This window comes from Onychostoma macrolepis, chromosome 09 (assembly GCF_012432095.1).
Source record: "Onychostoma macrolepis isolate SWU-2019 chromosome 09, ASM1243209v1, whole genome shotgun sequence".
NCBI classification, from domain to species: domain Eukaryota; kingdom Metazoa; phylum Chordata; class Actinopteri; order Cypriniformes; family Cyprinidae; genus Onychostoma; species Onychostoma macrolepis.
The window spans coordinates 29835610-29850477 of record NC_081163.1 but is presented as its reverse complement, the minus strand read 5'-3'; the positions used below and the strand labels follow the sequence as shown (position 1 = coordinate 29850477).

General features: G+C 35.7%; 1 protein-coding gene across 3 annotated transcripts; it reads left to right on the top strand.

Annotated features, from left to right (window-relative positions):
• Positions 1–8010: 8010 nt before the first annotated feature.
• Positions 8011–13994, top strand: vgll3 (vestigial-like family member 3). 3 transcript variants are annotated; one of them, XM_058787376.1, is made up of 4 exons: positions 8011–8665; positions 9586–9916; positions 10711–11193; positions 12535–13994. In XM_058787376.1, exons 1-4 carry the CDS (start codon positions 8525–8527, stop codon positions 12573–12575), a joined length of 996 nt encoding a protein of 331 aa, XP_058643359.1. In that variant the 5' UTR covers positions 8011–8524; the 3' UTR covers positions 12576–13994. The 3 variants fall into 3 exon arrangements, with proteins under 3 accessions (XP_058643359.1, XP_058643358.1, XP_058643357.1); XM_058787375.1 differs by having other exon boundaries at positions 8151–8665; positions 9589–9916; positions 10708–11193; XM_058787374.1 differs by having other exon boundaries at positions 8173–8665; positions 10708–11193; positions 12535–13993.
• Positions 13995–14868: the final 874 nt, after the last annotated feature.

Genomic DNA, 14868 nt, shown 5'->3' with positions numbered 1-14868 from the left:
ACTAATTTTCTTCAAAAAGCAAATTCTCCAAAAGGGCAATATTTTAATACAAAAACAAACCATCCAATTATCTGGTGCTCGTAGACCAAGTCCAATCAGTGCTGAAGATGGTCCTGATAGAGCGGCACATTTATTTAAATGAACAATAATGAAGGTGACCAATTAACATGAAAAGCCTAAGTCTGAACATGCTCCATGGTGGTCACACCAGCAGGAATGAGCCGCCTTTCAAGAGTCGCATATGCAATTAACATTTAAATTTGTAATGCAGGACGACTGTGACCATGGGATTTCTGAACCAGCTGGATCGTTTCTAAACAATTAAAAATGTGAAGAGGATCTTTGTGTCCTAGGACATGCTTGTTGATGTTCCCATTAAGACCTCTGTGACATATTTCACTATTTGTCTTGGGGAAGGATTTTAAATTTCACCAAGAAATGATGTTCTTTGATTTTGCCCGTGACACGAATTGAACCCCATTAAACCTTACGCTTCACTGATGTCATAGAGATAACTGCTAACACTGCCTTAAGGCATGATGGGATAGTTATGCACATGATTACCTCATTCTGGTGGAGATATTGCTGTGTTCTCGGTGTCTTGTGAAGCTTATGAATTATAGCACTCTAGAGAATACATGAACCTCTAATTTAACACAATTTGTGGCTCATTATGTGGAAATAAGATGGCTTGAAAACATAACTACATTCATTCAACCTTCATTTTAACAATCATGACATATCATAACACATCGATTGACCATAACATTACTGTTCAACTGGGCTCTTCTTAAACTAACTCCAGCCACGACAGCAAGGAATTCCTGACTTTCAAATATTAAAAAGAGAAATAACACATGATGAAAATGATTTAAGTGGAATTTTCAGTAAGACTGTCAGTAAATTCTTGCTTTAAGTATTAAGCCTTGTGCATTGAAATGCAATGCCCCACTAACACAATTGGTTTTTATCTGACAGATTGCTGAACATACAAGCAAGTTCTCTCCCGTTGAGGGCTTCAGTAAGTATTAAAGCAAAGACGAGAAGGAAAGAATAAACATTTAAGAGCTCCTGCTTTCTGAGACTCTTGGGATTTATCTATTCCTGAGGGCATCGCTTCTGCACAGCCATCTGGAGGAGAGGAAGAGAGGATGTTCAAGAAGAACTTTCATGAAGATAAATCCTGCCATGGATACACTTTATTTCAAGGAGCTCAACATTTTTTAAATAAAAAAATAAGTATTGTATCTTGATTGTATCTCGACCTAGTAAGTATTACATGTTTTTAAATCGATAGACCCCTCACTAAGAAGCACTCCACTGGACCTGCTCAACAATGTCTGTTTATTCAACAGGACAGTGTAGACAGTTTCCAGCCACCTCCATGCAAAAAGTGGCGTGCATAAATCAAAATCAACAAGGAACACAAGACAGAACCAGAGAGAGAAGATTTTACAAAGAATGTTATTAATGCAGTACTCAAAATGGCACAAAGGAAACAGCTGAAAAATAGTATATACAGTAGTAATGTAAATAGTTCATATGAGTACTTTTTATATATTTGTACATAGTGTTCTATATTTATATCTCTATATATGGGTCATTTCTGGGATTCGGTAATATTTTAGTCCCCCAGAGTTCTTAAAGTTGTGGTTTACCAAAATGAATTGTTAGAGGCTTTTCACAATACTTTGGTATTCCCATTATAATGAATAAAAATAATTATTGAATTTCAATCGTTTTTAGCATAAAATAGTGTCCAAGTATTTTGTCATGTCCCTGAGGCACTTCATTGAGTTTGGACTTGGAAAATTGTTTATTTGTGTTCCTTTCTAATGAAAAATACATTTCTAAAAAAAAAAAAGCAAGATATTTTATGAAAAACAGACTATAAAAACCCGCCACACTAACCATTCCATGCCTATCATAATTTAGACTCCATTCATACATTTGCAACATCATTTACCAGAAATGACATCATTCAGGTCTCTTTAATAATGGTGCAGAAAATGGTCAGTAGTATCATCCTTTTTATTCATATTTTTGAGGTGTATTATAGTCAGGGAGGGTACTGTCAAGCTTACCAACTCAACCCCATCACATAAAATTAAGATGGAAAATAATTATTTTTCAACATTTTATTTTAATCTATTAGTATATACAATGTACTTATTTTATTGCTGCCATATATGGTCTACTCTCCTAACTACATGAGGAGCAGTGACCATGTATCAAAAATATACAGGTGCTGGTCATATAATTAGAATATCATCAAAAAGTTGATTTATTTCACTAATTCCGTTCAAAAAGTGAAACTTGTATATTATGTTCATTCATTACACACAGACTGATATATTTCAAATGTTTATTTCTTTTAATTTTGATGATTATAACTGACAACTAAGGAAAATCCCAAATTCAGTATCTCAGAAAATTAGAATATTACTTAAGACCAATACAAAGAAAGGATTTTTAGAAATCTTGGCCAACTGAAAAGTATGAACATGAAAAGTATGAGCATGTACAGCACTCAATACTTAGTTGGGGCTCCTTTTGCCTGAATTACTGCAGCAATGCGGCGTGGCATGGAGTCGATCAGTCTGTGGCACTGCTCAGGTGTTATGAGAGCCCAGGTTGCTCTGATAGTGGCCTTCAGCTCTTCTGCATTGTTGGGTCTGGCATATCGCATCTTCCTCTTCACAATACCCCATAGATTTTCTATGGGATTAAGGTCAGGCGAGTTTGCTGGCCAATCAAGCACAGTAACACTATGGTCATTAAACCAGCTTTTGGTACCTGTGGCAGTGTGGGCAGGTGCCAAGTCCTGCTGGAAAATGAAATCAGCATCTCCATAAAGCTTGTCAACAGAAGGAAGCATGAAGTGCTTTAAAATTTCCTGGCAGATGGCTGCGTTGACTGTGGACTTCAGAAAACACAGTGAACCAACACCAGCAGATGACATGGCAGCCCAAATCATCACAGACTGTGGAAACTTCACACTGGACTTCAAGCAACATGGATTCTGTGCCTCTCCACTCTTCCTTCAGACTCTGGGACCTTGATTTCCAAATGAAATGCAAAATTTACTTTCATCTGAAAAGAGGACTTTGGACCACTGAGCAACAGTCCAGTTCTTTTTCTCCACAGCCCAGGTAAGATGCTTCTGACGTTGTCTCTGGTTCAGAAGTGGATGCACTCTTGATGCACTGACTCCAGCTTCAGTCCTCTCCTTGTGAAGCTCTCACAAGTGTTTGAATCAGCTTTGCTTGACTGTATTCTCAAGCTTGCAGTCATCCCTGTTGCTTGTGCACCTTTTCCTACCCAAATTCTTCCATCCAGTCAACTTTGCATTTAATATGCTTTGATACAGCACTCTGTAAACAGCCACACCTTTCAGTAATGACCCTCTGTGACTTACCCTCTTTGTGGAGGGCGTCAATGTTCGTCTTCTGGATCATTGCCAAGTCAGCAGTCTTCCCCATTAATGTGGTTTCAAAGAACAAGAGATAACCAGAATTTATACTGTAGGGATGGTCATTAATTGAAACTCAAATGTAAATATTCTAATTTTCTGAGATACTGAATTTGGGATTTTACTTAGTTGTCAGTTATAATCATCAAAATTAAAAGAAATAAACATTTGAAATACATCAGTCTGTGTGTAATGAATGAATATAATATACAAGTTTCACTTTTTGAATGGAATTATTTAAATAAATCAACTTTTTGATGATATTCTAATTATATGACCAGCACCTGTATGTATTTCTCATTGTTACGGGGTTGTAAACTTGTGACAGGGTTGAGTTATTTATATTATTTGATGTAATATGTCCACTTAAACTTTGACAAGCATTATACATCAGAAATTGCACTCACATTTGTAGCAGAAAGACAATGTTGGCCGTGCAGATATTTTGACCCAGAGAGAAGGGGACTGTATGAGACAGAGACAAAACCAAAAATTCTAATTGAAGGCAATGTATGCCTTCAAATGTGTTATAGTCTTCAACCCTGTCACACCTTGTCACATTAATATATTTGGGAAAAAATAGGGAAGACGATTAAGAATGAAAGCATTTCTTGCTGATTACCATCTGACATGTTTAGGACTAAAACAATAAAATTGTGGTTTTAGTCAAACTTCTAAATTAAAATTAATTTTTACAACAATAAAGAGACCATAGACACACAATTTGTGTATTTTTAGCTTCACTCCTATACAAATGTGAAAATTATGATAAATATTACATTTGTTATCATTAAATTGTAATGAGGGACACGTGAGCAGTAGATGTTTGATCTGTGTAAAATCCTTTTAAACCAATTCCATGTTGTTGAGAAAAAAAGGTGTCTAAATCTGAAAAAAAAAAAAAAAAAAAAGCTGAAAATAATAAAAAGGTCTTTAATGCCTGAGGTGGGAAAATATATATATATTTGTATTTATTTTTTATTTTTTGGAGGTTTGATATGTGCCCAATGATGTGGGGTATTTAGAAAATGAATTATGTAGCTGAAAAAAAAAAAAAAAGGAAAAAAAGTATATTCCAAGTTGAAATATTTCAGAATCTCAGGAGTGACCCATATTATAACCTATTATATTATATAACAAATGTCTAGACAAACTGTCAGACTGTCAGGTGGATTTCAGATCAATGGGTGTAGTTCTTATCTACAGTGTCTAACAGATTTTGGTAATGTCAGTTAATCTCCATCTTCATTTGTCAGTACAGTAATGCAGCACTAACAAAGTTGCTGTGTTACTCTAATTTGCATTTAATTGGAGGTTAATGCCACTGAACCTCTGGACAGAAGTCTTGTCTGCAGGCAAATTCTCACATGCAAAGGTCATGTCTGGAGTGATTGTATTTAGATTGCATAATACATCAACCTGTGTGCCTTTTGTTCCACACCTGTGACAACTTCCACCAGTGTGGATTGTAAAGAATACAGATAAAGAATACAGCTGAAACATTGCAGCATTCTCATTTCAGTTGAATGAGTTCATTTCAGTTCACACCGGGCTTTTTATGTACAGTAGATCACTTTTTTTTCAGCAAGTGGATTTATATAATGATTTATTATATTTTTATTATTTTCTCATTTTTATTCCATCTCCTGAAAAGTCTATCTTGCAGGATTGACTAAAAATGAGCTCCTAAAACTTACTGCCAGATTCTGGAAGATACATTCTTCAAACAGTGGTACAAGAGGATGTGGTGCTGGTCCTTCAAGAGTCACTCTCAACTTATCTGTCCATAAAGCCTATAAAAAATTAGTCTTAATGTATTTCACAACACTTCAGCATGTTATTCTTATTAAGTGAGGGTCTTTTTTTTTTTTTAGGATTTTTTACCCAAGCAAAGTCTCTGAGAACCTGACACCTTGTAATTCTGGAGACTCCAGGAAGGTCGCAGTTCTGGAAAATGGTGGCGCTGGAGACTAAATGGTTCTTGTTGGTTTTACACCTAATTCTTCACATTAATTCTTAATTCTTTTGTAGTTAACACCTGTTTTTTCTGAACCCGCTGTCCCAGTGAGCATTTTGCTGTCCAATGGTCATGTCTTTGCAATTTCTGTATTGCATTAGTTTTGAATGTTTCTCATGGGGATTTAATAATTTTTGACTTTTCAGTCTGAGTTAAACCTCCTTTTTGGCTCATAAGTAAAAGAAAACATGCCTAATAATTCTGCACACCTGAATATAAGGAGTTTTTCACTTCCGGCCTCCATGGACAATTATATATCACTTATTAATGATTAAATACAAAATTAATAGTAGTTATTAAGATTGATGTGGTTTGGTATTGGTAAAATGTGCTTGGAAAATATCATAAGAATATCAATGTGCCTAATAATTATGCACATGGTGTATAGTTACAGGTACTGGCATTGGCTATTAAAAACCTCTTTCTGTCGACCTCTAACCTTTCTCGACCCTAAACATTAACTTTGTTTTCAATTCTATTGACACCCTGTGGCGCCTTGGCACTAGTGATATGAAAACAACTGAATGTAACACAATGGCTTTCTACTCTAAAGATATTAAAAAGAAGGAAAAACCTTAAAAAACAAAAGAAGAAGAACGATCACACTTTATTTTACTGTGCTTTAATTTCCTTTGTTCTCAAGTAAAATGACTCCACCACATGGGGGATTTATTAAAATGTGTGTCAGTGAAATTTTAGGCTTTGAAGCATCCTTTGTGAGCTGTCAGGCTGAGAGAGAACTAATTCACTACTATAGCTCCTCTGTGTTTCCTGCTCAAACGCTTATGAAAAAAAATTATGAACATGATAAGAATTATCATAAGAGTTATATTAGAGGAAAGTGGAACACTGTGGTGAGATTCATTCAGTTAGGCCTGTAGCATTAACTTGGATCGACAAAGAGAAGTCTTCATTGCACTGTACTGAAAGTGTGTGTGTGTGTGTGTGTGTGTGTGTCCTGTTGTGGCTGTAAGTCCCTACTCAGACTGTGCCCTAGATAAACTTAGTATCACAACACCACTGAATTATTCACATCTCTTTCTGCATTGTGTCTAACCATCAGAGTGAATAAACCATTTGCCATGACAAGTTCAGCCTTGTCTACATGAGTAAATGAGATCAAACATCAACTGGGAACAGAGCTAGGCAGAGCAAATTAATAATATAATGAACCATCTTGTATTTTCTAAATGGCTCCCCATCGCATTAGGTTGCTTTGTTACAATGAAAAAGTACTCTGATGCTGCTCTCCTGTTCTGTAGTTGACTACAGTCTTAAGCAATGTTTTTTTTTTTTTTAAGTTTATTGGTACATTGATATGATAATAAAATATTGATAAAATGATCAAAATGTTGATCCATTACTTTATAATAGGCCATGAATATAAGCAATCTTGCTATGTTTGCAAATGATAAATGGGTCATGGGCATGGCTTTAACAATGATTAACTGACACACACAATGTTATTATAGTGATTCTTCATAAAAATAAGCACCCCCCCCACACACACACACACACAACATATATATATATATATGTGTGTGTGTGTGTGTATAGAGTTTATTTGCAAAAATTGATAACTTTTTTTTTTCAAAAATCATGTTTTTTTAAATTATTTTTATTATGTTATCATGATGCTTTTATTGTGTTAGTTAGCTGTATTAGTTTACTTAATCAAAATAACCCAACTGCAGTTTGATTGAGATTAATTGGAATGCACAAAGAAAAAACATGATTTTTGAAAATGGTTAAAAACAGAGTTATGTTTTTGCAAATTAACTCTTTTCTTCTCACTCCTATCTCCCTGCCATTCATTTCCAACTTCTCTCTCTCTGTTATAGGAAATATTCCATTTTTATTTAAAATGGAAATAAAGACTAGTATTGTATATATCCTATCTATTTTAAAGACTTGAGGTTGTGTCCTCATGTGTTAACAACCTCATCTGGTTTCCAACTTTGCTATTAAATTAACATTCTTTCATCACTTCATCTGTTTAGTCATCCCTGTTCTCATGATTTTGTACTGTAAACAATTAATTACTGAAAAGTGGATATTTGTAGATTTATAAAAAAAAATTAATAAAATAAAATAAAAACTGTCGACCTGTTACTTTTTTTGCTATAGCTAAATCAGAGTTTAATAGAAAAAATATATATAATTTAACATAAATTGTTATACATAATATTATTAAAATTACTTTTAAATAATACAATGCAGTTTATTAAAACAAACAAAAAAATATTAAGGATTCTTAAAAATATTCTTTGTAATTCTTTGTCTGACAGAATGTTTAAATGTCTAATGTTAAATCTGAAAGAAAATCACCCAGTAAATTGCGATTTGGACACTAATGTAGTTGGTCTACAGCAGGTGGCAGCACATGCCTAACCCAAACCTATCTAAATCATTGATAATTATGAGGACAGGACGTAACATCAAAACCTCAGTTATTACAATTTCCCCTCAAGCGATTAACATATTACCATTAACGTTACCAACTAATATACCATATTATCGAAACGCATATTAGGCCACGAGCCACAGAAACATAAAGGAAATTTAGGAATGCAAAGCAATAATGCAAATAAAGGCGTAATGCTCTTGATAACCTCAGCGAAGTATCTGTTAAGTATTCTTTAAGTGTTAGCTTTGAGCGTTTACAAGATAACTCATTAGCAAGCGGTTGGTCTTTTACTAGCCGTGGTTTATGAATATTTGTTTCAGTTTATTCTGCGAAGCCCTGATTCCACCAATCAGATTGCAGCGCTCCAAACTTCCCACCAATCAGAGAAGCTCCTGTAACTTCAGCTGCAGTCCGCGTCTGTCGCTCTGTTTTGATGCGCTGTCTGTCTGTAGGTGGTGAAGCCTCGATGGGGACACTTTTGTTTTTATGCTAATATTTTCTTTTACAAACTGTGGCGCTTTTGTCAACGCTCAGGTTTATATTGGGGGGAATGATGGCAACATTTATCTGTGGTTGAGGAAGCTGCCGTGTCTCTGAAGAGCCTCTTGAGATCGTCTAAGCCTCTGCCATGAGTTGTTTGGATGTTATGTATCATCAGAGTTATGGAGCTCATCACTACTTGCCCGCGACATCAGCAGCAGCGGCAGCAGCGGCTTACAAAGCGGCGTATTACCATCACCATCAGCAGCAGCAGCAACAACAACAACAGGTAGGTCATATATCAGGGCTGACACACACAACTCATGAAGAGTTAGAAAAAGAAAGTTCTGCTTCAGACATTTTTGCGCTAAATGTTACATTCGTGGTCATTATTTGTTAATTCTATTAATCTTTTCAATCAAATATTTCTGACACAGTTCAACTCTGATTTCTTGTCATATTTGATTTCCATTTTCTAAACTATAGCGAATAAACTGTGATAATGTGAGAAATGTTGAAGGTGTCTGAATAAATTTTGGTTTGGTCAACAAGTGTTTGGACCCTGTTTAAAAACATCTCAGAGTCAGGATGCAGTTCATGAAGCATAGCTTCTTTAACATTTTAGGGTTACACTTTATTTTAAGGTGTCCCTGTTACAGTGTAATAATACATTTAAGTTTGAGCAATATTGTACTTACTATATGGTTAGGTTTAGGATTTGTCTTAGGGTTGCTTGCATGTAATTATGCATAATTTATTGTTATTTTTACAATAGTAAGTACATGTAACAAGGACACCTTAAAATAAAGTGTTACTCATTTTAGTTATTCCTATACTTCCATTTGTAGATTTGATGATTTTATTGTTACTCTAAAAAGTGTAAAATAATAATAATGATATGAGAAGGTGTCTCCAGACTGATTTATTATCTAAATACTACTGTTATCAAATAAAACCGCATGACATTCGATATAGAATTCTTCAAATTCCATGCAGTGAATTACAGCTGAATGTGTTTATACAGTCTCTCGTACGGAAATCTTCACGGGCGTAAATCAGCGTACTGCTAATGTGCCAAGTGTGGGCACTGGGCCATCGATACAGAGACAATCCTCAACAGTCTATTTTGGTCGAAGACCAGGTGGTGAATGTGTGCTATTAACCTCTGACCGGTTATTCTTCACATTTAACACTATCTGTGTCTTTTAGCAGAAGAAGTTCAGTGCCTACAGCAGGATGCAGGAGTCTGAGGAGTTTCCCTCTCCCTGTGGCCAGAGTAAGCAGTCTGGAGCACTGAAGCCCCGTCCTGAGCCTGAGCTTCCTCGAGAGGAGGAGCAGAGCGCTGGCGAAGAGGAGCGCTGCAAGGAGACACAGCCCGCCGAGGCCGAGTACTTGAGTGCCAGGTGTGTGGTGTTCACCTATTTCCGTGGAGACATCGGGGATGTGGTGGACGAGCATTTCTCACGCGCGTTGAGCCAGCCCAGCGCCTTCAGCAATGACGCCAAGACCGGCAGGCTTCACTCTGGAGGACCATGGAAAGGTAGAAGACAATATTTCTAATCCTAAAATGCAATAATAGTGCTTATAGGTAAATGTAGTTATTAACTGAATTGCAACGGAATAGTTTTATACAGTTCATTATCAACCATTGTTATGTTCAAAATTTAATGAATCCAGTCACTCTATTGACATTAATAGTTCTCACAAATTAAAAAAAAAAAGATGAATGTATTTATAAATTTAAAAGTGTATGTAACATTTTTGTGCATTTTATAAACAGTATTGTAACTATTTTTTAAACATTTTAAGTAGAAAAATTATGGAAAAGTTCTTCTGTGTGCTTTCCTGAAGTTCAAACAGTAAGATCATCCCAAAGCCAAAATTATGGATCCGATACCCATCAAAATTGGGCACACAGGTCAAACTGATCCAAAAACAAACATCATAATCATAATAGAAATTTTGTATGCACATTCCACAACACATCAGGTTGTCAAAACTTTGCATGCATGCTGATGAATCTAAAAGAGAAAAAGTTTTCGACAACTCAAAAATAGACATTATAGTTCCAGTCCTGGCTTCTGATTGGTCAATCAGCCAATTAATTCGCTGCTTAGCTAAACACATTCTGTATTTGTGAACTGTTTTTTTTTTTTTTTTTTTTGTCAACATCAAGATTTTATATTAAAATGTATATAAAACTATATTGAAAAGTGTATATCTTTACATTGTTAATCACTTTTTCATGGTATGACAGAATACTACAAAACCATTTAAATCAGATATCCAGATATTATGGCACTGAGGAACTAACTGTTTGTTGTGTTTCAGAAGGAAACTCCCACTCCGAGGGTCAACCTTTATCGTCGTCCCTGTGGGGTAGCGGCTACCCATCTCAGACCTCTTCTCACCCTGACTTCCCCCACGCCGCTGCCTTCCACCCTGCAGACACTGGCCTCTGGAGCAGCCACAGCCTCTCGCAGACCGGCCTGCCTCCTCCCTCTGCTCTTACTGACTCTTGGCACTACGCCCTGGGAGCGCAGGGTGGAGCGGGATACCCTCACGTACACGAGATGTACCCTCACATGCACCCCCGTCACCCACACCCACACTCCCACGCCCACCATGTGCTCCATCACGCCCACAGCCCTGCTCTGGACCCGCGCTTCAGCCCGCTTCTGTTGCCCGGCGTAAGAGCATCTTGCAGCCCGACGTCCTGTGCAGATGGAATCAAAACTGAGCTGGAACCGAGTAGCATCCCAGCACCAAGCTGGCCCGCTTCGTTCCATGGGTCAGTGGACATCTATCATGATACAGGTGAGACAAGATGAGAGAACAGATCAGGAAGCTGCACGCTTCTACAGCATGGGTATATATGCAGTGTTATGGGTTGTGTAAATTATCATAGTATAGTCATTTTTGTTGGAAATAACCATGTGATTATTGGAAGATTTAGAGAATTAAATACTTTACAGAGTCATCACATTTACTATACCTTTCAAACATTTTCGGTCAGTAAGACTAATATAAGTGTTATGCTCAGCAAGGCTACATTTATTTGATTAAAAATACAGTAAAAACGGTAAATTTGTGAAATATTATTACAATTTAAAATAGCTGTTTTCTATTTAAATATATTTTAAAATGTAATTTATTTCTGTGATGCAAAACTGAATTTTCAGCATCACATGATCCTTCAGAAATCATTCTAATATGCCGATTTGATCATGAAAAAAGTCTTATTAATATCAATGTTAAAAACAGTTGTGCTGCTTAATATTTTTGTGGAAACCATGATACATTTTTCAGGATTATGTAATGAATATCAAGTTCAAAAGAACAAAATTGATTTGAAATAGAAATCTTTTGTAACATTATAAATGTCTTCACTGTCAATTTTGAACCAAACTTTTGAACAGTAGTGCATATGACAAATTAATAAGTCTAGCATCAGTGCAAAGACAGCTTCACACTAAAATGAAAGGATAGTTGCAACTCATATTGCCTAATAATCCCCTTTAAGAACTAGATCTTCCTTGTCTTGACTAGTTTGAAAAATGTCAAACTTTTCACATTGTTCTATAAATTGCTTTTACATCTAAATAATGTAAAGCCGGATTTATATATTTGGATGCATGAAATATCACTACCATATCAGTTACAGGCTAATATTTTTGGGGCAGTTTTGGATATGTTAGTCGATGTTGGATACTTGTGCATATTGAATAATTGTGCATCATTATTTTCTCTATTTTTACATTTAGATTCCTTTTTCTTTTTACCCTATTTTATGAAACATTTTTAAATAGAATTTAATAACACTTTAACGTAATCTTCAGAATTTAATGAACATCGTTTTTAAAAATTCTGTACATGTTGTGATGCCTAAATTCATTATATATATATATATATATATATTTTTTTTTTTTATTGGTTTATTTTTAATGTATCCAAAATATCATGAATGTAACATAAACATAACTATCAGCCAGAATTTGAATACTGTTGCATTCCTACTAATATATCTTCTGCTATATAAATGACATATGACACATTTCTGTTTTCCTACATGATAAACCATCATACCACCACACAACCCAAATGTTACGTTGCTGAGTAAAGCAAACATGTTTTAACGATTTATTTGCTTACCCACAGTGCTTGAGCAAGACAAAGCGAAGGCCAGTGTTTGGTTCTGAGACAGAGAAGCTTCACTGGACTTCATGCCTGAGACTGGACCACTTCTGCAGCCGAGGCCCACAGCACTGCGTGTGGATTCCTTCCTCGCAGGACTTTCTTGGGAACTATTCAGGGGAACATCAGTCTCTATCAGTGAGACAAGGACAAAAACAGCTTTGGGGAAAACTAGTGTTTTTGTAAAGCATACCATCCTGTCTGAGCTTGTGCCCGCTCATGGACAGAGATCCAGATCAGGATGCTTCTGTAAAGAGCTGTGGACCCCAAATGAAGTTTAAGAGGTATATCTCCCCGTTTCTTTACACAAAGGAGGTTTTCTCGAGACGGTTGATGCTTTTATGTACTTATCACAGGTTCTGTTGAAAGAACTGATTGTATTAGTACAGCAGGCAGAAATGTGTGAGAAAATCTTGACTTACTTTAATATATTTGTCTTGTGACTTTACTGATTGGTGTTTTCTGTTCGTTTTAATAGATTATTTTTGATGTCAAATCGTCTGCCTTGGAGGAATAAGTCATTAGTTTTACTGCTCTACATAAACTGCTAAGTTTTATTGGCAAACAATCTGTTTTGTTTGGATGGATTTATTAAATCATTACAGTGATTACTGTCTCTTTAAATGTTGTCAGTCGTAGTGCTTTATAATTCCGCATGTATTTTAAATCTGTTTACTTTCCCTCATCAATAAGGCATTTGAGAGGTCAGTGACACCAAAACACGCTGCTTATGCAGCTCTTGACCAATTTTGGGAAGGAAATAAGGAGAACGCAAAGTCCCAGAAGGGATAGTGTCATTCCATTCACATTTAACTTCATCTCTCGCAAAGCTGCACAATCTGGGATGTGTCATAAATGGAGTTATATTGCAAAAATGTTTATGTGAATGCTCTTAAATGTCAAAAGTCGGTATGCGCTTCCTGTCTGGCGATCCAAGACGACTTGAACAATTGCAGTTAAAACAGACTCCTCTCATCCACTGCAGATACGTCCTAATAGAGGTCCAGATAAACCGAAAGAATGTAACGATCGGCCCCTCCGTCTATCTTCGACCCAAATCCGCACGAAGAATGCAAAGAGCCTAGAATGTGCAGTCTGGTGTGAAATCGAACATTATTTTGGAGAGCTGCAGCTTTAAATATTTTTATGCAAGCACAGTGCCAGATATTGCATTATATTCGTTGTAAAAGACAGCTGTTGGGCTGGTTGTCCTGTGGCAGTGTGAATGCAGGGTTCGAGAGTGAGATCTCTGACCAGGTGGCGGCACTGACCCTCACATTCCTGCCGCTGCGCACAGAGCATCAGCAGCTGCTCCGCACCGAGGCACAATTAGACACTACTCCATGATAGAGTTCTCCAACTCAAAGACTGAATGTACACTTGTGGTGTGTGTGCTTGCAGATAATATAATATTACTCATTTAAAAGGCCACTGAAGTACATGTTTAAAAAGTACACTTTGTAATATCGTCAAATAGATTTTAAATCATTGTTTTAATATTTGTTTGTCATGCTTTAAAGAAGTACACTTATTTTGATGTTTTGACTAACATACTAAAGCACATTAAAGTAAAGACATTTTAAATGTACTATATAGCAACAAATTACAAATATATAGGTGACACACAAGTATCGATAATATTTTAGTTTACATAAATGCTTGTCAGTACATTAAACATTACACTTTAACCATATTTATAATTATCATAATTCTGAAATTACACCGTTAAAAAAAAATAAATAAATAAATAATAATCAAGTCTTTTTATTTCAAAATTTCACATTTATTTCAGTGTGTTACTTGCTGTTTCTAGTTACTTGGAAAATTTGGTAACACTATTTCGATAGTCCACTTTAGACATTCTACTAACAGTAAGTAACTTTGCACTCTACATGACAACCAGCAGTCATTAGAGTATTGTCTGCTTAATATCTTCTAACACTTTATTTTGATGGGTCCACAACATACAACATACTGAGTATGAGAAACTTTGCAAGTATATGTCAACTTATTCTACTAACCCTAAACCTACCCTACTGAGAGTTAGTAGACATGTAGTTGCAAATTAGTGAGAATTAGTTGACATGTAGTTACAAAGTTAGTTGTAGTTAGTAGAATGTCGAAATAAAGTACAGTACGAAATAATGTACGAATATTTACAGAAAATTGCTTCATATTTTTTTCAGTGTACACAGAATATCCCACAAAAATAAGTTGAGCAAACTCAAAAATCTAAAATTTTAAGTTTGCTCAACTTTTTTTTTATTTTATTTTTTTTGTGTACTTATAAAGATCTAC